General features: G+C 35.9%; 1 protein-coding gene across 5 annotated transcripts; it reads left to right on the top strand.

Moving 5' to 3' along the window:
* The first annotated feature begins 5,515 nt into the window (after window positions 1-5,515).
* On the top strand, window positions 5,516-21,754 carry LOC137489785 (uncharacterized). 5 transcript variants are annotated; one of them, XR_015516813.1, is made up of 12 exons: window positions 5,516-5,594; window positions 6,760-6,922; window positions 7,111-7,142; window positions 7,238-7,303; window positions 7,442-7,513; window positions 7,653-7,724; window positions 9,796-9,867; window positions 10,012-10,089; window positions 10,228-10,299; window positions 16,856-16,961; window positions 19,593-20,031; window positions 20,382-21,754. XR_015516813.1 is itself a non-coding variant. In XM_087295814.1 (11 exons), exons 2-11 carry the CDS (start codon window positions 6,871-6,873, stop codon window positions 19,649-19,651), a joined length of 681 nt encoding a protein of 226 aa, XP_087151940.1. In that variant the 5' UTR covers window positions 5,516-5,594; window positions 6,760-6,870; the 3' UTR covers window positions 19,652-20,945. The 5 variants fall into 5 exon arrangements, 4 of the variants coding, with proteins under 4 accessions (XP_087151940.1, XP_087151939.1, XP_087151938.1 ...); XM_087295814.1 differs by having other exon boundaries at window positions 19,593-20,945; XM_087295813.1 differs by having other exon boundaries at window positions 5,516-6,922; window positions 19,593-20,945.
* The last annotated feature ends 2,091 nt before the right edge of the window (window positions 21,755-23,845 follow it).

The raw sequence follows: 23,845 nt of genomic DNA, 5'->3' as shown, positions 1-23,845 counted from the left end.
TTTAAAGAGGGTCTGCAACAAGGAAATGATCACTGTTTCCTACCTAATTCTATTTTCATAAACAGACCTGCGACTGGTATTGTGAAACTTCATCAGAAATCATTAATACAGTAAAACATGCAAATGTCACAATGAAATTTATTATTCTAGATGTTTTATTCTGCTGCTTATAACAAAAATACGGATATCAGATCATGAATGATGAAATGATAGCACTATTCACACTATGCATTTATTATAACAATATAAAATACAGTATAGTCACGACACTTAGGGAAGAAATACTTTGAGGGATTTTAAGATTTTGGGCTTTTCAAAATGTTTTTTTTTTCAGTGTAATGGAAAGTGTATCTAAATCACGCTTAGAAGTGTTTATTTCACCGCAATTTATCAATTTGTATCTGTTGATTTCAATAACAAAACATATTTACCATCAGTAATATATGTGTGTTACTAAAAGGCTTTGCAATTCGTAATGTAGTTAATCGACTAGCCTCACTGTCAGCCTGATCTCATGAGTAGACTTAACTATTTTGCATATATTCAGAAAAGTGGCTAATTTGTACTCTCAAAAAATCTTTAGTCCTAAACAAATAAGATGTGTTCTGAATGCTTATAAAATTTCTATCCATTTGGATTACAAACTTTTAACATAGTTGAAGAAATAAACTTATGATTCATATTTGTGATTGATATTTGTTAGTTTAACATAAATGAAACAACAATTTATGTAGTAATATCAAAATGTGGTTAAATGTAGTTAATTAATCCAGTTATGTTTTTAATGCTTTTTGGAGTATGTGGAGTATGGAGCCGCTAGAATTTTGCTTTTGAATTTAAATAAAACAATCACATAAAATGTAACTAATTGGGTCTGTCTTTTTCTATAGAAAGATATATTTCTACCATATCCATATCTTTTAAATGATGAAATCTAATAGTTTTTCGATTTTTTTGCAGCTCAATGCATTTCGGTATGTAGACATGGTCAAGACAATCTGCTGCAGTTCAAACCGAGCATCAGAATGGGAAAGGAAGGTGATTTAAGTGACATTGAATGTGGCATGCTTGTTGGTGCCAGACGGCTCTGAGAATTTCAGAAACTAGTGATCTACTGTGATTTTCACACACAACCATCTCTAGGGTTTACAGAGAATGGTCTGAAAAAGAGAAAATATCCAGTGAGCGGCAGTTCTGTGGGCACAAATGCCCACAAAAATGGTCAGACTGCTTTGAGCTGATATGTCAGTAACTCAAACAAGCACTCATTACAACCGAGGTATGCAGAAAAACATCTCTGAACGCACATCAAGTCCAAGCGTGAGATGGATGGGCCACAGTAGCAGAAGACCACACCGGGTGTCACTCCTGTAAGTAGTTCTAAAAGTGGGGGTTGGGACCTCCCCGAGGGACAATGAAGGGGGGTTGCCTGGTGATTTCCAAAAATCTATTTATTTTTATTAAACCTTAAGAATGACCATATTTTATCCATAACCTACTGAAAAGACAAAAAAAAAAGTTGTTTATAGTTACTGTGTACTATATAGTTACTATAGTAGCTTATAGTTACTAGTTCTGTTGGACTGCGACCCCTGGGGTAATTACACTATATTAAAGACACAGCAATAGTGTCAGATGCAGCAGATTGATTTTATACCAGGTTAAACTTTTTGGCACATTTACTGTACTGACATACATTTAAAAAATTAAACAAAGAATAAACTTGGATCTATTGGTCTGTGTGCACCATTGCATGCAAGGTTTCTGTATTTATAACCACCTCAGAGGATATTGGGGGTCGCGAGTCACTGGCATTGTTATTTTGGGGGTCACAGGCTAAAAAGTTTAAGAACCCCTGCTATAAGCTAAGAGCAGGAAACTGAGGCTACAATTTGCACAGCCTCATTATAATTGAACAATAGAAGAATAGAAAATCGTTGCGTGGTCTGATGAGTCTCAATTTCTGCAGCAAAATTCGGATGGTAGGGTCAGAATTTAGCATCAACAACATGAAAGCATGGATACATCAAGTCTTGTATCAACAGTTCAGGCTGGTGGTGGTGGTGTAATGGTGTGATGGATATTTTCTTGGCACCCTCTGAGCCATTAGTACCAATTGAGCATCGTGTCAACGCCACAGACTGAGTATTGTTGCTGACCATGTTCATTCATTAATGACCACAGTGAACCCATCTTCTGATGGTTATTTCCAGCAGAATAACGTGCCATGTCATAAAGCATGAATCATCTCAGACTGGTTTTTTGAACATGACAATGAGTTTACTGTACTCAAATGGCCTCCTCAGTCACCAGAACTCAATCCAATAGAGCACCTTTAGCATGTAGTGAAATGAGAGGTTCATATCATGGATGTGAAGCCAACAAATCTGCAGCAACTGTGTGATGCTATCATATCAATATGGACCAGAATCTCTGAGGAATATTTTCAATTTCTTGTTGAATCTATGTCACAAAGGATTAAAGCAGTTCTGAAGGCAAAAGTGGGTCCAACCCAGTACTAGTGAGGTGTACCTAATAAAGCGGCCGGTGGGAGTATATTTAAAAAAAAAACCTGACAAAATAAATAGAGTTAAAAGCTTACAAACAGTCAATGATAATTTTATTTGTATAAAAATATATGACTTTTTAAATCCAAATCCAGTCCCCAATCTTACCCCTCATTAATGAATGAGCAGAATTGTACTAAAATGTAAAAATGAATTTGAATTAGCCACTAAATCCAAAGTTCCGAATTACTGTAAGATTCCGTTGCTAGTGTTGACCTCTATTGCTGGTAAAACAATTAGGCTGCTATAGTCTCATGCTTAAACTATTTCTGTCCCGAGTTCCAGGGTTTCCTCGTCTGCCTCAGACTTTACAGCATTTATTCCTGGAAAACACTCGTGCTAGGAAGAATCTTGCTTTGAAGGAGTGAGGCTGGGAATTGTTAGGCAATATCCATCTTTCTGGTATTTGGATTGACTGCTTTTACCGGCAGTCACCATGAATATGTGTAACAAAAACAGTGTTGAGTGAGAAGCTGTATTTTTAGGAATGTGTGAGGTCATTAAGCTTAGGATTTCTTCCCCATTCACAGACTTTGCTAGCAGTGGAATCAGCAACCCTCCGCTTGTTGATTCTGACGATGTGCCACAGTTTCAGGATCCAACCACTAATCTATAACGGACCCTGTTCAAATGAATGGGAGAGTATAACAATTTTTTTACAATCCTATTTGCAGAAATAATAAAAGAAAAACTTCACAATGGTGTTATCAAGACTTTTAGAAAAAGGAAGCAAATAGTGTGAGATTGATAATGGCAGCCAGAAGAAAGAATAACATCAAATCTACTGTCCCACACATACACCATGTATTTCAAATGCCTCACACTAGTGGCAATTTGTTTTTGTTTTTTGTAATTTAATGCAAAAAATGATATAATACTTACATAAATGCATATACATGTTCATACGTAAAAAAAAAGGATTTAAGATGCTGATGACCCTTAAACGTGTCATAACAGTCTAGTAAAAAAAGGGTCCATATGAACTGGACTGCTCACGACGTCATAAAAAGCAAAACCACCCCCCAATATTGTGACGTCTCACTATGCTCAGACGTTCTATTAAATTAATAGGACATAGTATGAACTTAATGAAAAAACATTGCCTGACCAGACACTCGCTTGGATTTAAAACCTCCTTGTACACTGTCCTATCTACACAAATGTCCTAATCATGAAATAATTATTTATTTGGGAACAGCAAGCTCTTCTGTCATTCTATATAAATCAGTGGTCCAAACACTTTATCAGATAGCAAAGTAAACAACAAATGATATATACATACACAGTGTGTAATATACTGTTAAAAAAAATTATGATTGTACTGTGTATATCTATGCCTAATTTCAGATGGTCAAACTATATCTATCATTATACTATGGGGATTCTGATTGGCTGATGAACATTCTAAATTGTGCATTTATTTTCAAATAAACTCAAAGCTGAAGTAGTGCAGGCAGGTTTTGACTGCATTACCAATAGGTTTTAGGTCCTATTCTAATAAACCAAACAGAACAAAAGTCTTTGGATGAGATGCGTAAGAAACTAGTTCTGCACACAGGAGCTTTTTGAAGACAAAAACTCGACAAATGTCTTAAACCATATACAACATCTTAACAGGGTCTTTGGGTATAACTTTAATAACTAGCATAATTAACTCTGGTCTGTTGAATTATAAGAAAAAAAAGTATACTGACGTTCTTGGCTGCATCAAAACCTTGTGTGTGCATTACTTTTAAATTATTCAATAGCTTGTCCTCGATTATTATTGAAATTATATGTTAGTAAAAGTTGAGACAGCAAATAAGTTGCTTTAATGTATTTTAATAAGTTAATCAATTTACAACACATTTTTAAAGTTATGAAAAGTTTAATTTAAAGGACACCTATGATAAAAATCTACTTTTCTAGACTGTTTGGACAGAACTGTGTGTAGGTATAGTGTGTCCACTGTCATATTGGAGTGATAGAAACACAATAAGTCTATTTTTGAAAACTTCCTGACGTTAAAATAGGATCCAAATGCCAGTGATTTTGAGGCCCACTGTGGGTTTTCTCCACCCTCCAAATTGATTCACAGGTGCCATGTTTCTGTAATAAAATGTGTACACAAATCATTGATTTTTTTTTACAAATAAACTAGGACTAAAATATTTGTTACAACTCTCTGTAAAGTTTAGAACGTTTTAAAAACAGAGCATGCTTGTAATGAAATTGCTTTCTAATTCTTAAACACTATAATCAACATGGCCGCATGATGTGTTCATGTGTGTGTGTGTGTGTGTGTGTGTGTGTGTGTGTGTGTGTGTGTGTGTGTGTGTGTGTGTGTGTGTGCGTGTGTTGGTTTATGTGATTTACGAAGACATTTCATATGAATACACGCCACATTATGAGGACATTTTCAATTATGAGGACATGGTCGGAGTCCTCATAATTTTAGCAATGTAGAAGTGCTTCTTTAATGTAGAAGAGCTCAAATCCAAAATTTCTCCACATGACTTTATAGTTCACATAAACCTGATTTTGTGTATTACGTGTGTATTCGACATGCGCCCCTGTAGCCCGGACTGGGTACTGCATCCCCTCATTAATTATGCATGCGAGTGTATGAAATCGCGGCATGTGATTGGCTGACCATCAAACGTCCTCATAATAACTGTATCTGTCAAACATCTGTGTAAACAATAATGATTAAAAAATAGTTTTAAATATGTATAAATATGAATTACGTTCTAATTAAATGATAAAAATCCCCCACTACCTTTATAAGATCAATAAAGAAAAAAATGCCTGTTATTGGCCAATCGCCACCACCTGACTCAATCAATTCCGCGCTGGACAGATGGATATCACTCATCGTTTGAAGACAACACAAAGAAGCACGGAGCTTGTTTATTCGACGATTGATTGCATACGATTGATTAAATGTGAATTAATTTATGGAAACTGATAGCCACTGAACTCAAGCGATTTTATGCTGGAAGATCCGATGACACATGGGTGTCAATCATCAGTTTCAAGACCTTTAAGGTAAGACTGTTAAATAAACACCCAGATAATTAAGTGTACTAACGTTACACGATTAATGTGCATTATTTGACTAAACTTAACAGCGAGTAAACCAAGTAATCTTGTTAACCTTGTAAGTTAGCGTACTTTTCATTTCCTGTCAAGAATGATGAACTATCGTTTTTAAAATGATGATTTATTGTTTTAGTATTACGTTTATGTTTGCAATGTCGTCATGGCTTACCAAAGTAACAGATGCGTTGCATGTAATCGTTTATAGTGTGCTTATTAATTTTGTAAGATGAGTATTTGCTAATCAAGTCATAACGTTATTGTCAGATTGATATCACTAATGTATGTAATGATAAGTTACACGTTATGGTCTAACTTGTTATTAGACGTTTTTACTGCACCCAAGATACAAGACGAATATGTTTTCATAACTGTATGTTAACTGTATTTTTCATAGCACGTGCTGATGAAGTAGTTTAATCGTTTTATTTTGTCCTCATTTTCATTTTATTTATGAATAATGTTGCTTACACTTACAAAATGGTCACAAGACATTCACATATGGTAAATCTAAATGTGAAACGTGGTTCCAAAACACTTTTGGTGGTTTTGGCATGAATTAACATGGGATTCACACAAAAGTGTTCCAGAAGCACACATTTCACATTTGTATTTTGCACATGTGAATATTTCTGTAAAGGTAACGTGTATACAGATGTTTCATCCTATTAAATATGTAGTCTGTGTGTATTTGACATTTTACTGACAAAGAAAAAGCAAACAAATAATTTTAAGTAACTTACATTACATTTTTTTTCCTGTTTCACTGGCATGTCATACTGACATGCATATTACAGACTAAGCACAAACTTTAACATGTGTACCCTTTGAAAAAATAAATAAACTAAATATGATTAAAAAAAAAAATTACAAAAATGCATTGATGTACAGTGACATTGGTGCATTGCTTGCGACAAATGGTGACAGCAAGGTCGCAGAGACTCAAACTGAAACCAAAGGATGAAGCAGTGTACTATGCTTTGACTTCAAAAGATAAAACTGGGTTTGAAATAAAATACAAGCTTATTCAAAGGTAAGAAAAAAAAGTCTGTTTACGTCAGGGATCTCCAATAATTGTTCTTTTTCATGACTAATCTGAAAAATCATTTGCTAGGTCGGGGAGTATTCAGCTCTAGCCACTATAGAAAAGAAGATTTTCTAGTTGAATATAGAGGAGACATAATAACCAAAGAAGAATGTGAAAGAAGACGCAGACTTTATCATAATGCACTTGAAGTGTTTTTGTTTCAACTGCTTTTTAATGGAAGACTGTTATGGTATGTATATTGCTTTATTAAATTTGCTAACATTTATGTTTCTGTATTTTCCTTAAATATATATATATATATAAAAAAGGAACTTGTCTTTTCCAAAACTTGATAATTTTTTTTGATCTGCAATTACTTACTGTGTAATTTAGTAACTACTGTAATTACATGAGGTGGCATTGTTTTCTATGATTCAGGGTTGATGCTGCAAGAGAAGATGGCTCGTTGGGTAGACTTATTAATGACAATCATATAAACACAAACAGCAAAATGAAAATAATCAATGTTGATAGAAAACCCTATTTGTGCTTATTCGCAACAAAGGACATCAGTCCAGGGCAAGAGATCACTTATAACTATGATGTTTCAGAATGGCCATGGAGGAACAAGGTATGCAGAGATTAAAGTTGTTTTCTTAAAAATTATTTGGTTATATAAAATTAAGCCAAAATAAACTTAAATCTTTGAAAAATACCGTATTCTGCAAGCATTTACATTTGTTTAATATTGTGTTGTTCATCTAAACAGGTGACCTCTGACACTGAAATCCAGACCAGTACTTCACTTAGCTGTGCAGGACAGAAAACTGGAACACAGAAGGTAAATGACTGAGAACACTGACTGTATATTTTCCCTTAGTTTAGCTCTATATATGCTAAAACTGTCAAGTTTACTGTTTATACAGTTTGTCAGTTCTGTAAGGATTTACTTGTGTTAATAGTGTTGTTCATCTAAACAGGTGACCTCTGACACTGAAATCCAGACCAGTACTTCACTCAGCTGTGCAGGAGAAAATGGTGGAACACAGAAGGTAAATGTCTTAGAACACTGACTGTATGTTTTCTCTTAGTTTAGCTCTCTATATATGCTGAAACTCTCATAAAGTTTACTGTTTATACAGTTTATCAATTGTGTAAATATTTACATGTGTTAATATAAGGGTTGGGTATCATTTTTTTTTTTGATACCTACTGTAAATCGATACTTTTAAAACGAAACCGGTGCCAAAACAGTGCCTGAACCGATACTTTTTAGCCACAAAATTATGGTGGATGACTCTAGAAAAATCTTTTATTTGACAATTAAAAAAATAATAATTTTAATAGAACAATATAATTAAAGTTTCAAGTAAACATCAATTCATATTTTTGTATTTGAATTGCATTAATACATTTCCTTTGATCATTTGTTGGTTAGCATGAATTTAGGATTTGCAATTTGAAATTACAATAGCTTACTATTAACCTGTGGGGGAGCGGGCAGGGGCCACGTACTTTTGAAGGCACATTTTAACATGTATATCACAAAATACTTAAAAAATGATTCAAAGTCATTTTTTTTCTTGCATTACTTTGCAGTCTTCATAAACAAGATAATTAAATAACTTAAACTCAAAATAACCTTCCTTGTTCATTTATTTGACGAGTAACGTTATACTGGTGTAGGAGAACACATTTCTAACATTCAAGTACATCAAGGCACATTGTTGCATCTGTAAACTTTAACAGGCCTGCAGTTGAAGTCAATTTATTTTGCCTTCCCATTCATTTAAAATAATTTTTCTAAAAATGTTCAAAGTGTTTCCTAAAAAAAAAAGAATTATTCCAGAGTTATTATAAGTTCTATATCTTATTGTTTATTTCATAAATAAAAGCTGTTTTTAATTTAAATAAAAATAAGGTCAGTATTTTTAGCCTCTTCAAGAAATATTTGCTGGATATTTTTGATTTACACAAAAAATCAGTTACAAAATAATTTGAATAATTTTAACTTTCGTAGTAAACTGATTAAGTCATTAAATTACACTTTAATCTGAATAAAAGACTATAAAATACTTAAAGGGACTTTGTCTGAATACAACTGTCTTGCAAAATAAATAGTAAAATGTTCTGCACTGACTGTCTAGCATGGGGAAGATAAAACAGCAGATTTTAGAAATAAGTTATAAGTTAAACTATTGTGTTTAAAAAAGTGTTGTAAATAAATCATGTTGAAGACGGAAATCAAAAATGAATGAAGGCAAAACTAAACAAGTTGAATATGACTTGCATGAGCGTGACTGAAAACTACATCTGATCAATGTCTTACATCTGTTCTTTGGTACTTACCGACTGTTTGTAAATTCAAGACTGCATTTCCTAACGTTAAACTCTGTACACTAGATTTCTAATGAATAATGGTCTCTGCATAGCCGAGGACTTCCTATTATAAAAGTGTTAAAATCGCTATTGAAAACAGAAGTCTAATATCATCAACAGTGGACATTTTGATAGTGTTTCACAACCTGAACATGACTGCAGTTCAATCTTTTTATTACCTGTGTCAATTTGGGCGTCAACTTCTGACGAATGCAGGGAACTGATCCGCGCAGCACCTTTACAGAGAGCAAGTGCCGCGAAAGTAGAGTTCCTCCGCCTTTGAGCCCTCAAATGTGTCATTAAGTTTGACATGTTTCCCCCTTACACGACACAACTTTTGTAAAGCACATTGCTGTGTAAGAATCCTTGCTTGTAAAATATGCTTTAAAATGCTTAGTTTAAGCAATTTTGATGAAAGTGGTCATGCGTGTTGATCTGGAGTGTCGCTCTCGCTGACCGAAAACCAGGCTGAATGTGCTTTACTGCGCGCATTGCGTGCGTCCGTTCCCTAAGCGACAGTAACAATCACTTACATTGCCTGTCCGTATTCCTCAAAGTTGTTTAGGATTAAATGTTTACGTCCTTCATACGTCCTTGTCGCAGCACCAGTGGCACTGAAATTAGGCCCCAAAATTCATATGCTGATTTGATCCGGTACACTTTGGTTACTTAGGTACCGGTGCTATAATGGCACCAGGTTTTGGTACCCAACCCAAGTTAATATTGTGTTGTTCATCTAAACAGGTGACCTCTGACACTGAAATCCAGACCAGTACTTCACTCAGCTGTGCAGGAGAGAATGGTGGAACACAGAAGGTAAATGTCTGAGAACACTGACTGTATATTTTCTCTTAGTTTAGCTCTCTATATTTGCTGAAACTGACAAAGTTTACTTTTTATACAGTTTGTCAATTGTGTAAGGATTTACATATATTAATATTGTGTTGTTCATCTAAACAGGTGACCTCTGACACTGGAATCCAGACCAGTACTTCATTCAGCTGTGCAGGAGACAATACTGGAACACAGAAAATAAATGTCTGAGAACGCTGACTGTATATTTTCTCTTAGTTTAGCTCTCTATATATGCTGAAACTCTCATAAAGTTTACTTTTTATACAGTTTGTTAGTTCTGTAAGGATTTACTTGTGTTAATAGTGTTGTTCATCTAAACAGGTGACCTCTGACACTGAAATCCAGACCAGTACTTCACTCAGCTGTGCAGGAGACAATACTGGAACACAGAAGGTAAATGTATTTGATACCTACAAGTGTTTGATACCTAGCAGAATTGCTCTCCGGGTTATTTGTGTAATTGGATATTATGTCATTTTTAAAATGGGAATAGTTAGGAGATGCAGGTTTCTCTTACTAAAGTCAGATTGGACCAATAGGTTGTGTGTTGCATGCTGTTCAGGAGTCGGGGGTGGGGTGGGGCTGGGGGAAAGGGTGACTGACGCATGCTGCTGCGCCCCACAGCAACAGAGAAGGCTTGGCAGAGCAAAAAAATACTGCATTACTATTTTTGTTAAATAATTTTTTTTAATCATACTAAAATAACACTTGACAGAAGTTCACTCAAAAGCGCAAGTTCTTTCTGTCATTAATTACTAACACTCCTGTCATTCCTACTACTTTCAGAACATAAATTTTGATATTTTACCATATGAAAATGCAATGCAGTTATGAAAATTGTGAAATTAAAGCAATAGTGCAGAGATCTGGTCCCCGCGTCAGGTCAGGGTGCACCTGTAACCTTTAAAACGAAGATCAGGAGGCGCACTAAACTCACACGGGAAAGAACTGGGCATTCAATTAATGTTTTAGTTAAATAATTCTTAAATACAGCTCTCTTGATCTCTAAAAGGGAAAAAAATGCAAAAGAAATTGGTCGTTAAATTAATTTTAGCAGGGACGCAACTGCCTGTCATTTTCACATTCGTTTTTCAGTTAGGGATTAGGTCTATTAGAGTAACCTAATAAAAATGTTTTGTTGGACACCGTAGTCTACACAATAATCAATATTATAATTTATTGTATTCATTATTATTAAAACTAAACTATACAATTGATAAAACAAAACCCTTTTTAATGTTTGCTTTCATTTTGACACCGCTAACAGTTGTAATAAGAAACATCGCATTATGCAGAAGTTAAAAAAATACCTTTTGAGTTTAAAGATGATCAGCCTGCCAAGTCAAGTTTACAGTGTCATAAATGAAATAGGTAGCATGAGTAAAGGGGATTTGCAACCTCTCGTATGCGCTGCAGGTAGACTGAATGATAATCTTTAAAAATATATATGCAATACAAAACTTTAAACATTTATGTTTTTTTAAAAAAAAAGAAAAAAAATCAGGAGAGTGAAATATCATTTAAACCACTGGTCTGGCGCTGATACTTTATTGTTTGTAGCTAGAAGAAGAAACAAAAAGCAGATGAAAACCTGGCTGGGGAGACGGCGATAACATGGATTATCTGTTCTTTAGAAAAGATCACGACATTGTGAGGCGTTTATCATACAACGCAATTCGTGTTTATAATCATTAATATTAACTAATATTAAAATTCTCTCTAGACTTTGTTTTAGGGCTTGTTCTTGTATGCTAAATATACCCTAGGCTTATTGCACGTACAAATCTGATTGTGAAGAATGATTAAGCGCTCGCATTTTTTATTGCATCTTTTTCGCTGATTATTTATCTTTTTATTTTTTTAAAGTGGTGAGAACATTATTTACTGGCAAACTTGTTCCTCGATCTCGTACATAAACAAATAAAGTAGCCTACCTAAGTTAATTTACCTTTAATGTAAAAATTAAGGAATAACTTAACTTAATATTAATAAATAAAACCTCGGTATAAACGTACGCATTTAACTTTCGTTAATAAAACAACACAAAACTGTTTATAAATATTGTAGTTAAATATTAAAAAACTTTAACTGCTTGAAACCTTATAATAATAACAATTAAATGTTACTTTACTTAGCAAACAGCCTAAATGGCACTTTACTCATCAGTGTAATAATAATATAAATATTAATAATTGTAAGTAAAAAGAAAATATTAACCTAGTAACAATGTAAGTCAGATGTTTAAAAAAACAGCGTAGGTTCTCTCCACCTTTTGTATTCGTATTTTAAATTATTTTCCAGAAAAACTAACATGTTGACTTTGTCCGGTTTAAGTGAAGAATGGGGTTATAATGTTTCCAGCAATACACTGTTAGACGGTGTGCTTGTAGCGAAAATGCACAGACAGGCTACTTTTTCACAACCATGCGATAGGGTTTCTTGCTTCTGTTCCGCCGCCAGCATTTCTCGCAAAGCAGGTTTCTCTACGCTGCGGGGCGGCGCGTTCTTAACTAGTTACCAAATATGTTGCTCCATTTCTCATCAATGTCTTCCATTTATCACTTTCTCTTTTTTGACAATGGACAACCGTGGTGGCAACTAACCACGGTGGTGACCCAGTTGTCACGGTGACCATCACAGCACTAGTCTTAAGTATATATATAAAAAAATATCGCAATATATATCGCAGGAAAAAAAATATTGCAATGTCAATTTTTTTTCCAATATCGTGCAGCCCTAGTGTGTAGTGTCTCCATAATTACTGATTGTGCTATATTGTGTATTAAATTAGGTTGTGTGTCCTCATATTTACTGTTGCTGTCATGTTGTGTATTGTGGGGGAGGGACAGAAGATGCAGGTTTCCATTACTAAAGCCAGATTGGACCTATTGCTTGTGTGTAGTGTCCCCATAATTACTGATTGTGTTATATTGTGTATTAAATTAGGTTGTGTGTCCTCGTATTTACTGTTGTTGTCATGTTGTGTATTGTGGGGGAGGGACAGAAGATGCAGGTTTCTATTACTAAAGCCAGATTGGACCTATTGCTTGTGTGTAGTGTCCCCATATTTACTGATTGTGTTATATTGTGTATTAAATTAGGTTGTGTGTCCTCGTATTTACTGTTGTTGTCATGTTGTGTATTGTGGGGGAGGGACAGAAGATGCAGGTTTCTATTACTAAAGCCAGATTGGACCTATTGCTTGTGTGTAGTGTCCCCATAATTACTGATTGTGTTATATTGTGTATTAAATTAGGTTGTGTGTCCTCGTATTTACTGTTGTTGTCATGTTGTGGGGGAGGGACAGAAGATGCAGGTTTCCATTACTAAAGCCAGATTGGACTTATAGGTTGTGTGTGTGTGGTGTCCTCATAATTACTGATTTTAGGGCTGTGCAATTAATCGATAATCCGATTTCGATTTTGACTTCTAACAATCATGAAAAAACATTAATCAAGATAAACGATTATTGCATCATATACCGCCCCTTTCCAGTTTTGCACATTTGTTGCTCTGCAAAGCTCAGTTCCACGTAAAAATGACTAAAAGCATCTACTGTAATGTAACTTTTGCAGCACGGGATGAGCATCATTCATTTATGTACATTCGAATCATTCATGTTTTTAAACGTGCAAACGAGCGCATGCTGTTGTGTGTGCGTGCTTGGCCTCAGAGACGAGCAGAGCACACACATCTAAAGTCATCTTAAAGTGAGTGCTTTAATGGTCAAATACATGCACATTCGTGTCAGAGCGCGGTGTTTAGTGATTATTCATTTTAACCCTCATTTTTGTAATAAACTAGTTGAGAATAAAAAAACATGTGAAAGAGAAACCATATTAGAGCCGCACTATTCTTTTAAGTGACAGCATGCAATATTCCTGCTTAAGGAATTAATTTTTTATCAAACAAATGGAGAAAATCTCTCGCTGCTCTTGACTGAAGGACTTTTGTAGCTAAAGTTTTTTTTTTTCTTGCAGTGAAGATGCTTAAAGCTCAGTTTGTTTCATATTTTTTTTTTATTGTATTTATTTCCCTTTCCTTATTTACAGGAAGGAAAATAACTGCATATATACCGTTAACGTCAGAATTATTAGCCCTCCTGATTTATTAGCGACCCTTTCCCCCCAATATCTATGAATGGAAAGAATTATTTTCAACCCATTTTTAAACAATAGTTTTGGTATCTCATTTCTAATAACTGATTTCTTTTAACTTTGCTTTGATGACAGCACATAATATTTTACTAGATATTTTTTTAAGATACTAGTATTCAGCTTAAAGTGACATTTAAAGGCCTATTAATGTAATTAGCCAAGTCATTGTATAACAGTAGTTTCTTCTGCAGGCCATTAAAAATATATATTGCTTAACGAGCTAATAATATTGAGCTATTAAATTAGATTTCAAAATATTAAAACCTGCTTTTATTCTAGCCGAAATAAAACAAATAAGCCTTTACCAAAAGAAGCAGGAAACAGTGTGGAAAAATTCCTCTGTTAAACAACATTTGGGAAATATTTGTATATAAAAAAATTCACAGAAGAGCGAATAATTTTGACTTCAACTGATAATTCGTGAGAACAATTATGACCAAAATAATCGTCATTATGATTTATCCCATAATCGAGCAGCCCTAACTGATTGTGTTATATTGTGTATTAAATTAGGTTGTGTGTCCTCGTATTTACTGTTGTTGTCATGTTGTGTATTGTGGGGGAGGGACAGAAGATGCAGGTTTCTGTTACTAAAGCCAGATTGGACCTATTGCTTGTGTGTAGTGTCCCCATAATTACTGATTGTGCTATATTGTGTATTAAATTGGGTTGTGTGTCCTCGTATTTACTGTTGTTGTCATGTTGTGTATTGTGGGGGAGGGACAGAAGATGCAGGTTTCCATTACTAAAGCCAGATTGGACCTATTGGTTGTGTGTAGTGTCCCCATAATTACTGATTGTACTATATTGTGTATTAAATTAGGTTGTGTGTCCTCGTATTTACTGTTGTTGTATTCACTTATACAATAGGTTGTAGGCATGGGCTGGTATATGATTCTGACAGTATGATTACTTTGGATAAAAAAAAAAAAATCAAGGTATATATTTTTTTTAAGAAACATTTAAATTATTTTGAAACGTTCAACATGTCAGGCTAAATAATAAAAATATATAATTCAGTGTTTTCTTTAGAATTTTTTTCAGATGTGGCGGCAGACTCTCTTGGGCCTTTTACACTGATCTACCAACTACTTAAACAAATAACGCACAGCAATACTACTGTTACAGAAAAGTTCACTCTGTCATAATTCACTTAAAGGTGCAGTAGGTGATGTGCCAAAATGCTAACCGCTTAGCATATTATCTTTGGACGGCGGGGAGGGACTGTGATTCAAGGCCACAACCCCTGAAGTAACTAGCGCGCGCACCGCATCACAACAACAGACAGACAACCCACTAGTTCATGTCATTCGCCAGTTAGACTTAGTGTTTAGCCAGCGTCGTGCAGGAATTACATATTACTTAGCCATACTTACATGCTATTTCAGAGCGAATATTCAGAGTAGCGGTAAACGGTATAGGAAGGCTGGCATTGTTCAAAAATGACCCAATGTGAATATAAAAGCAACTTCAGCTCAATAAAGCAGTTAGGCGGAATAGAGCTATTTACTGATGTTTTGTTGTTAAACTAAATATAAATCTACATTATCGATGCTGTAAAAGGACCTTATGAAACTGAAAATAATCACATCAATCTTTCACTGGGAGATTTCAGTGGCTGAACAACACGTCTGTGCATATAAGTCATTCACAACAGAACACAATCTAACATTAGCTTAGCCTGACTAAAATAGTTTTAAAACAGAACATTACCTGTCTAACAGTAATACTTCAGCAATGGTGTTGTCTTTCTTCCAGCGTGCTCAAGTTACTCCAATATTGATATAGGTTTTTAAAAGTTTCAATTCATTTTTTGATTTCTCCTGGTCCGTCTCGTGACGGCCCGGCAGCTTATGCAGACGGGCACATCCTAATGGCTTGAACGGATGCGCAGAAGTCCCAATCTACATTTGCTGACAGACAGTCTGAGCTGCTTATCGGAGTTATGGGAGATGTCGGTCCGACTCTATTTAATTGGGTAAACATTTTTTAGTTTTATGCCTTGCCCAGAATATAAAATTACATTTAAACACATTTAGATCATTTACTGTAATCATTACTATTGGACTGTGAAGAGACTTTCAACCAGCACAACAACAAATGTTTCTGAAGACAATCACCTGCACCTTTAACTTTTAATGCGTTTTGGTGCGTTTTGTAACCCGCTATTAAAAAAACAATGACTGAATGTTTTGAATGAGTAGTAATGTAGCAGTGGTGGGGTAAATTTTGGTGTGGCGCCCCGCCATGAAAGAATGAATGTAGTGGAAACCATGTAATTGACTTCTGTTATCTCCATTAGTTTTTAAAAACACAGATTTCTTTACAACATGAAAATACATCTTTGGAGATCTTTCTTTTCTTTGAATAATAAGCCACTGCACTGTTCAGGTGCACAGCATGCTGAATGGTGGTGCACAAGTGATTTGTTTTTCAAATGTTTGAGGAATTGTGGGATGAATTTAAGCTGAATTGTAGTTTATGTTGTAGATGGTCTTTGACAACATCTTAAAAAAAAAACAAAACAAAAAAACGTACATATACCTTAGGAATGGTATAACATTTTTTTTTTTTGTTTTAACTGTAAACCTTGAAACTGACTATCATCCCATGCCTAATAGGTTGTGTGTTGTGTCCTGATATTTATTTACAGTGTTATATTGTGTATTTAACATGGGTTAGGTGTTGTGTGTCTTTCTACTTACTTATGGTGGTATATTGTGTATTAATATAGGCTGTGTATTGTGTCCTTGTGTATTTACTGCTGCTGATGATTTTTTTTTTTTCAACAGATTTGTAAACTTTATGTAATATCAGTAGCTGTGTCAAGCTTGGATAAATGTGCCAGCTGCAGTGGGCCCTACAATGCATTCAAGTGGGTTAGGGTAAAATGTAAAAGTAAGTATTGTGCTTTGATAAATTAAAAAATAATAACAATAAAAAATTAATTGTAACCCTCTCTGTGAAAACCCAGCTAAAGTCATGTTTTGATTTACTGCTCTCTCTCTCTCTCTTTCTCTCTCTCTCTCTCTCTCTCTCTCTCTCTCTCTCTCTCTCTCTTTCTTTTTTCTAAGAACCTGTTAAAAGGAATATTGCCAATATCATAAATCAAGTTATTTCATTTTGTTTATTTACATTTTTATTAAGGCACAATGTAGTGCCAAGTATGGTCAATTAGTTTATCGTACTAATTAAATTGTTGCACCTAAGTGCTCTCACGATGCGGTATGCGGTCCAGTCAGTACTGAAATTTGAAAAACGTCCGCTAAACGTTCCCACTAAAATTTAAGCACTGTTGATCGTGTTCTTAAACGGCACTGATTTGGTGTTGTGTTCACATGCTCAACAGAAATGACTGTTATTGACTGTGAAGGTCATCAACTCCCCACCGTTTACTAAGTGTAAACACAAAAATTCGAACACTGGAGTGCTTTAAAGCAGTGAAGATCAGGGGCTTCTGAATTATTAATCCGGGCATGGTGATGGGAGGTATAGATTTTTAACGTGGATGTTATGACTCAACATTATGTAGTCAGCAATAGTAATTCAGTCAGTTAAAACATCACCATGATATGAAAAATGTCTTACAGTAAAGTTTTGCAACCAACTGAATCATGATTCACTTATTTAAATTCCATTACGATTGTCTGTTAAGAAATAAACTTACGTTTTTCACCAGATCCTCTCATTTAAGCCATCGGTTTAGCTGTAGTTGTTTTAAATTCAGTTCAGTCATACAGCAGGCTGTACCTTTTGTGTTTGGTTCACTGAATCATGCATGCGCAGTTTTATCGGTTCACCGCTTCTCAATGTAACGTTACTGTTCTAAAAACTGAATGAGTATATATTGGATTATTCAGAGTCACCGTACGTTTACACCGAAAGCGGCGAGAGCGTCAAAATAGCCGGAAGTCATTCATTTTCAATGAGAGCCGGCGGCGATAGGCGACGATAAGCGGCGAGGAGCAGCGCGGCGCGTCTTCGCCGGCGTGAGCGTCGAGGAGAGTTGAAATGAAGTCAACTTTATGGTAATGAGCTATGACGCGGTTCGGCGGCAAGCAATCAGAATAAAGACGTCCACCGCTTGATAGCAGTTCAGGGAACACAGACCTGTGAACTTTGGTTCCGACCACAATTGTTCCCAAGGGTTTGATTATTGCGGTCGCCGGATTTCCAATTATTTACAATGTTTTCTTACAGGAACATACATTAAATAAGTTACTGGCGAGTTACTGATGTTCATCAATGTTATGTAAATTTATCTTTAAAAAGCGGGAATCTCACGCGATGTGACAGTACAAAACAGTATTGCTGCTTCAGGATATTTCAGACATATGGACACATATTGGATAAATAGAGCAAAGCCACACCACATGCAACTTGATCTTCCATTGTTATATGAATTTGATAAGAAGTGCGCAACATTTTCACGCTAAAAACATGTTTTATGCAGGAATGTAACTGATAATGCTGCAACGGCTCCTTTAAGTACGAGATCAATGTAGCGAGTTTTGACGCTCTCACCGCCGGAGCTGAAGGCAGACAGCGTTGTCGCCAGGGCGACCTTGGATGCTCTCGCCGCTTTCGGTGTGAACGTACGGTCAGAGGGGGGTATTAGGCTTGTTATAAAGTAAGTAGTTTGTGGATAAGTGCTTACTTGAGACGCGATTCGTTTGAAATTATTCAGTTTGATTTGGTGAGCTTGTTCAATTGGTTCACTTAGAAGATCCGGTTAAAAAGATTAGTTTGCGATACTGAAATAAAATCCATTATTGAGCACAAATATGTTTAAGTAATAGTTTTAAGTCTCTGTAATTAATGCTGTCACCGTGCTGCTGTCATGTCCACTCGTTGTTTTTGTCGCGGGAGCAACAGTAAGGATGACTAGAGAAGAACCGGCTCAATCTGGCCAATGGCGGCAGGAGACTCAGGTGCGAAAAGGTTAAAAACAAACACCTGCGCGCAGATTATATTTACTACTAAAAGGCTTACAGTAAGATTATGTATTAAATACATTTACAAATATGAAAACGGAGGTTTTTGCTATAACTTTAGTTAGTTTCAGTTAGTTATGTATGTACACAATACAGTTTCAGTTAGGTCTAGTTTTTAAAAAAAACTCTCATTTTTATTTTAGTTAACGACAATTATTTTACATTTTAGTTTTCGTTTTTTGTTCGTTTTCATTAACTATAATAACCTTGGCTTACACTCAGTAAACATTGGTGAGTTTGGTAAACTGATGACCTTTTAAGGCCAATCACAGTCATTTCTGTTGAGCACGTGAACACAATGGCAAATGAGCGCTGTTTAAGAATGAGCTCAGCCCAGATATTATCGGGAAATAGATGTTTTTAAATTCCAGTACTGATCAGTTCCAAATTTGAGTATTGTGAAAATACAATTACTTCTAGTAATAATCAAAAAAAGTTAAATAAAGAATGATTGAGAAAAGGGTGTGGTTGGGAAATGGAGATGAGCTCTGATCAACATGGTGCTGATCCCATGAATCTGTTTTCTTATTTGCAGTCATTCTCAAATCTTCTGAAAATTACGCAAGAAGAAAAACAAAGACCATGGTCTCCTGATGAAATTGCTGCAGTATTGAGACATTTCCAAAGCCATGTTTCCAAGGGTAAACTTGCCACAAAAATAGAATGCCAACAATGCAAATCCGCAGAGCATCCTATGTTGGCAAATCGCTCCATTCAAAACATCAGGGACTTTGTCAGAAACAGGTTTGATGCTGAAATGGAATCAGGTAGAAGTAGTCTTTTTGATACCACTTGACTTAAAGAATGTGTTTATAAAACTGTAATAAAAACTATATAATTGTTACAAATGTCATGACTAATGAATGAGATTTTATGCATGCTTATGACAGTTGTAATTTGATGTAATGTGCTTCGTTATGTCAATTTTAAATGACAACTTAACAAACCAATACATCACACGTTTTTTTATTTTTGTCATGACAACTTGACATTACCAAGACAAGAGAAAAGCATTTAATAAATCGGTCAAATATGATTGTCATGAGGGCATTATAATTGTGTAATTTTATAAAATGAACATTAATATTGTTTAAATTTTAAAACAGCTTCATTCATATTTTTCTTGATCACGAATACAGTGGTAAAAGCTGAATGTGTTGTTAGAATGTTGTGATTGACTTCTAATAACATTTAAAAAAAAAACATTTTTAAAAATGTAATTTAAATAAATAAATTAAAAATTAAAAAGTGATTAGAAAAATATTCATGAAATAATTATAATGGTCTCATGGCAACCATAAACTACTTGTTTTGATTATGTCAGGTTGTCATGACAAAGACTGGGTGCCTGTTTCAGTAAGGAGGTTTAAACGACTCTGAGTTTAAACTTAAACTCTTAGTTGATTTACCGAGAGATTAAAAACTCAGTTTTCGGTTTCAAAATAGCTGATCTGAGGTATGTCAATAAACTTTGAGTAGACCAACTCAGAGTTAAGCACACTCAGAGACTATAAAAAGGCATTGTCAATGGAGCACAGATATTACAAGTGACTATGGCAACATCTTAAAAAAGAGATGCAAAGTTATAGCAAATATGATCATATATTTAAAAAAGCAACACCACTGCATCAGTGAAACAGAGGCAGCATGGGAAAACAGCTCAAGTTAATGCGTAATTTTACATTAAAGTATTTAAATATTTAAGTATAATAAAATAAGTAACGTTATGTGTGTTTCCCAGAGATGGTTTGTGGCTGGAAGAGCATCCGCTGCGTAAAAACATGCTGAATAAGTTGGCGGTTCATTCCCCTCTGGCGAATCCCTGATAAATAAAGGGACTAAGCTGAAAAGAAAATGAATGAATGAATAAATGTTATGTGCAACGTTTAAAAAATAATAATAATTTACACGCATTCCCACTATTATACTCGTTGATCAGTTTTAATAAATTTAAGTGCACTTGTGTGTCTGCCTCTATTATTGATCAATTGGTAGAGGTTGATATGAAATTTAGAATGTAAGCAAAACTAAACAGTTTTTAGAAAGAATAATAATCTCATTAATTGAGTAACAGTAGGCTACATGTCCCTGTTGAAGGTCAGTGAATTTAAGATAATTATTTATTAAAAAGGACTAGCCATTCTCGTACGTGACTTTGTTCTTTGTGTGACTGAAATGTAGGCAATAGCTATTTTTCCATCCAATAATATTAATCAAATTTATGTGCAAAACTAAAATATTGCATAAAAGATGCGAATAAAGCAGCGTTTCCATCCAACGAGTCAAAGAGAACTAAATCGCCACTTCCTGATTAAACAGGCGCCAAATACCAACTGTAAAAATAGAATTTACTGCGGTATAAGAAGCTGCGTCAAGCTTTTCTTTATTTAATAATTGTACTTATTTATTAGAATTAGTAGAACAGACGCTCTTGATACACTCCAGACGCTCTGGAGATCATTAATAATATAATAACATTAATATTGAAACAGTTAAGAAATTTTAGAATGACCAAAACAACATTTGAGATGTTACTGTGTGCTTAGCCTGCTGGTTTGTCCATTTACACAGTTTGATCAGCATATGATCTCTTATAACAAATCTTTTTTTAATGTACATACTGTAATTTGTCAGTAAAAGTGTTTCCATCGTAGTTTATGCACATCTTTTCTATCGAATAAAAGTTTATCCTACTCAGTTATGTGCAAGTTTTTTATGCATATTTTCAAAAGTTATGTGGATCTGACATTTCCATCAATCATTTTTATGCGCATCTCCAAAATGAGCATTAAAATTGGTGGGTGGAAACGTAAGGCTAAGGTGAGAAAGACCTGTGTTTTCTGTGAACAAGATGATTCTCACACCCTTTCAAAGCAAAAACACTAGGCTAAAGGATCCAGTTCTCAAAAGTCTTGTGCACAAATGTTCTGTGTGTGTTTCATGGCCTTTTTTCAGTGACTTCTAAATTTTAGTTTTTCACTAACCACGCATAATCATTTCTTTCTCAAAAAACACAAACACATACAAACATGCTGCATAGGTATTATTGTAGCTCAACTTGTGCTGTTTACAGTGTTATCACACTTTAACCAATCATATGTTTTTTAAGATACTGAAAACAACACAAATGTCAGTGCATGTCAATACTTCTTCATAGCCCCAAAACACCCTCAGACGCCAGAGGGATAATACACTTAGCAAAGCTAATGTTTTATTTGTATTAATTCGATTTTCTAAACGAGCACAAACTAAACTTAACATTTTGTTCATATGCTGTGTTCTGCATTTGTTCTATTAGTAGATTGTTTTAGTTGTCATACCAAAGAAACGTTCGAGGTTACTAAAGTAACCCTTCGTTCCCCGAGGAGGGGAACGGAAGCACTATAAGTGGATTTGATTGTAAAATCCACGCATTGGGAGGTTCGGTTCAGAAGCTACTCGTCTGAAAGAGTATTGAACGGGCCAATTAAGAATGAATTGGCAGCGCAAGCCTGCGCAGGTGAGCGGCATAAGCAATCAACTGAGTATATAAGCTCACCTGGCGCAGCAGACGCTATCCTTTTTAAGCTGAAGAGACTTTCAACAGCTAAGGGACAGTCATTATGGCGACGGAGTATAGTGCTTCCGTTCCCCTCCTCGGGGAACGAAGGGTTACTTTAGTAACCTCGAACGTTCCCCTTCGGGGGGAACTTCAGCACTATAAGTGGATTTGATTGTAAAATCCACGCATTGGGAGCCCATTGAAAGCGCCATAATGACTGCACCTTACCAACACCCCCGATGAGGAGATAGCCAAGCAAGCGTGACGCACCCACATCATGGGGGGCGCGGTCCTCCAACGTGTCCCTGGCCCTAATTTATCCTACTTCAACAGAAGTTTTACGGATTTATATATATTTTTTGGGAAGTCGTGAGCATCTAGATAATTCTAGGAAAATACGACAGTACGTTGGGAAGCGTGCAATCCCGATAGGGAGGACGCTGCGGAGGCCATCCGTTACCCAAGGGGGGATAGATGGCAGAATTTACATATGGACTAGCCCTAAAAAGGGGGAGTACGCATAGCAAAAGAGTGGTTAGCGGGGAGGGAAGACACGGGTCCGCCCAGGGGGGGGGGACTTAACCGTGGCTGAATAAGCATATGGGATCGCCTAGTGGGGACCACGCATAGCAGGCACCTTTACCCAAAACGCGGGCTGACCAGCGGGCAGACCTACAACGTAGTGGGCCAGCAAGTGACTCCTCCGCTGAGTCAGTGCTGGGGGCCACGGAGGAATCTGCAGGGCTCACCTGACGGGGAACTTTACTGACAGATAAAAAGGCGCACGTATCTCCGTGTTAGGGAAAATGGCGCAGCAAGCGTGTTTCAACACCCTACCGAATTGTTTCCTCAATCACCAAGGGTTACCTAATACCCTTGAGGAAACCGGCTCCACTCGCAGATTGTAAAACCTTGCAAATGTGTTGGGTGTCACCCAGCCCGCAGCTCTACAGATGTCTGTTAGAGGGGCGCCGCGTGCGCGCGCTCGAGAGGATGCGAAGCTCCGAGTGGAGTGCGCACGCGCTCTCGGGGGACACGGCTCATCTCGGCTCTGATAGTGAAAGAAAGGCATCCACAATCTAGTGGGAACTTATTTCGGTACGGCACTTCCCTGCTGCCGACCGCTATAACAGACGAAGAGCTGCTCAGATGATCTAAACTCTGAGTGCGGTCCGGATAATACGCAAAACGCGAACTGGACAATAAATAAGGGCTGGGTCTGCCTCCTCCGAGGGCAGCGCTTGCAG

Source organism: Danio rerio, chromosome 19 (assembly GCF_052040795.2).
Source record: "Danio rerio strain M-AB ecotype USA chromosome 19, GRCz13ab, whole genome shotgun sequence".
NCBI classification, from domain to species: domain Eukaryota; kingdom Metazoa; phylum Chordata; class Actinopteri; order Cypriniformes; family Danionidae; genus Danio; species Danio rerio.
This window is presented reverse-complemented; position numbering and strand designations above follow the sequence as displayed.

Bases quoted from the DNA above. Each gene is read 5' to 3' on its own strand.
- LOC137489785 (XM_087295811.1), top strand. From the start codon at position 6,732: ATGACTAATCTGAAAAATCATTTGCTAGGTCGGGGAGTATTCAGCTCT. The intron at 7,304-7,441 runs GTATGCAGAGAT...TCATCTAAACAG, and splicing joins AATGGCCATGGAGGAACAAG to GTGACCTCTGACACTGAAAT. The intron at 7,725-9,795 runs GTAAATGTCTTA...TCATCTAAACAG, and splicing joins AAAATGGTGGAACACAGAAG to GTGACCTCTGACACTGAAAT.